This window comes from Charadrius vociferus, unplaced genomic scaffold (genome assembly GCF_000708025.1).
Source record: "Charadrius vociferus isolate BGI_N301 unplaced genomic scaffold, ASM70802v2 scaffold1020, whole genome shotgun sequence".
NCBI classification, from domain to species: domain Eukaryota; kingdom Metazoa; phylum Chordata; class Aves; order Charadriiformes; family Charadriidae; genus Charadrius; species Charadrius vociferus.
Genome location: NW_009646502.1, coordinates 578009 through 578661, shown reverse-complemented (window position 1 = coordinate 578661; position 653 = coordinate 578009). Strand labels below are relative to the sequence as shown.

Below are 653 nucleotides of genomic sequence, written 5' to 3'. Positions count from 1 at the left end.
CCCCCGACCCCCTCGCCCTGGGGCCGCTCGTCCAACAGGCTGCGCATCCGTGCAGAGACCCGCTCCACCGTGGCGCTGATCTTCCTCCGCACGGCCACCACCGGTGACTCGCTCTCCCCACCACCCCCCGGTTCCGACTTGAGGCTCTCTGAGTCCCTCCGCTCCTTGGAGTGGCCCATGGCCAGGCTCCAGGACAAGCGGCGCCCGCCAGATGGGGTCTCACCACCCCCGTCCTCCCCCCTGCTCTTCTTCCTCTCAGCAGGAGGGGTCCGCTTGAGGAGGACAGACATCCTCCGGAGGAAGCCCCTATCCTTCTCCACCTCATGCAGGTCCTGCACGGACTTGGACTTGGCCACCAGCCCAGTGGGACGGTCCCTGCGCAGCTCCAGGGGCACACCGGCCGGTGTGGGACGGTAGATGCCCTCATCGGTGGCCGGAGGGCCCGCCAGGTGCCGGTCCTCAGAGCGAGAGCGGGTGAGGAGCTTCAGCCCCCGGGTGAGCGATGACTCCCTGCCCCGCTTGAACTTGGCCTCAAAGACCTCCTCTGAGTCGATGTCCTGGATGAGCAGGGAGCTGGAGGAGCCGGTGGGCTTCGCCTCCTTCCTTGATGCTGGTGCTGGCACGGGGAGCTCGGCAGGGGTGGTCGGTGGGGG

The 653-nt window shown here is 68.5% G+C and overlaps 1 protein-coding gene across 1 annotated transcript in view; it reads right to left on the bottom strand.

The window, feature by feature from the left end:
* Positions 1–653, bottom strand: part of SPEG (SPEG complex locus) — a gene marked incomplete at its 3' end in the record, with an annotated part of 21721 nt that overhangs the window by 4265 nt on the left and 16803 nt on the right. The window contains exon 29 of the mRNA XM_009884155.1: positions 9–616. Coding sequence (XP_009882457.1) covers positions 9–616 — 608 coding nt within the window. The remainder of the gene's footprint in view (positions 1–8; positions 617–653) is intronic.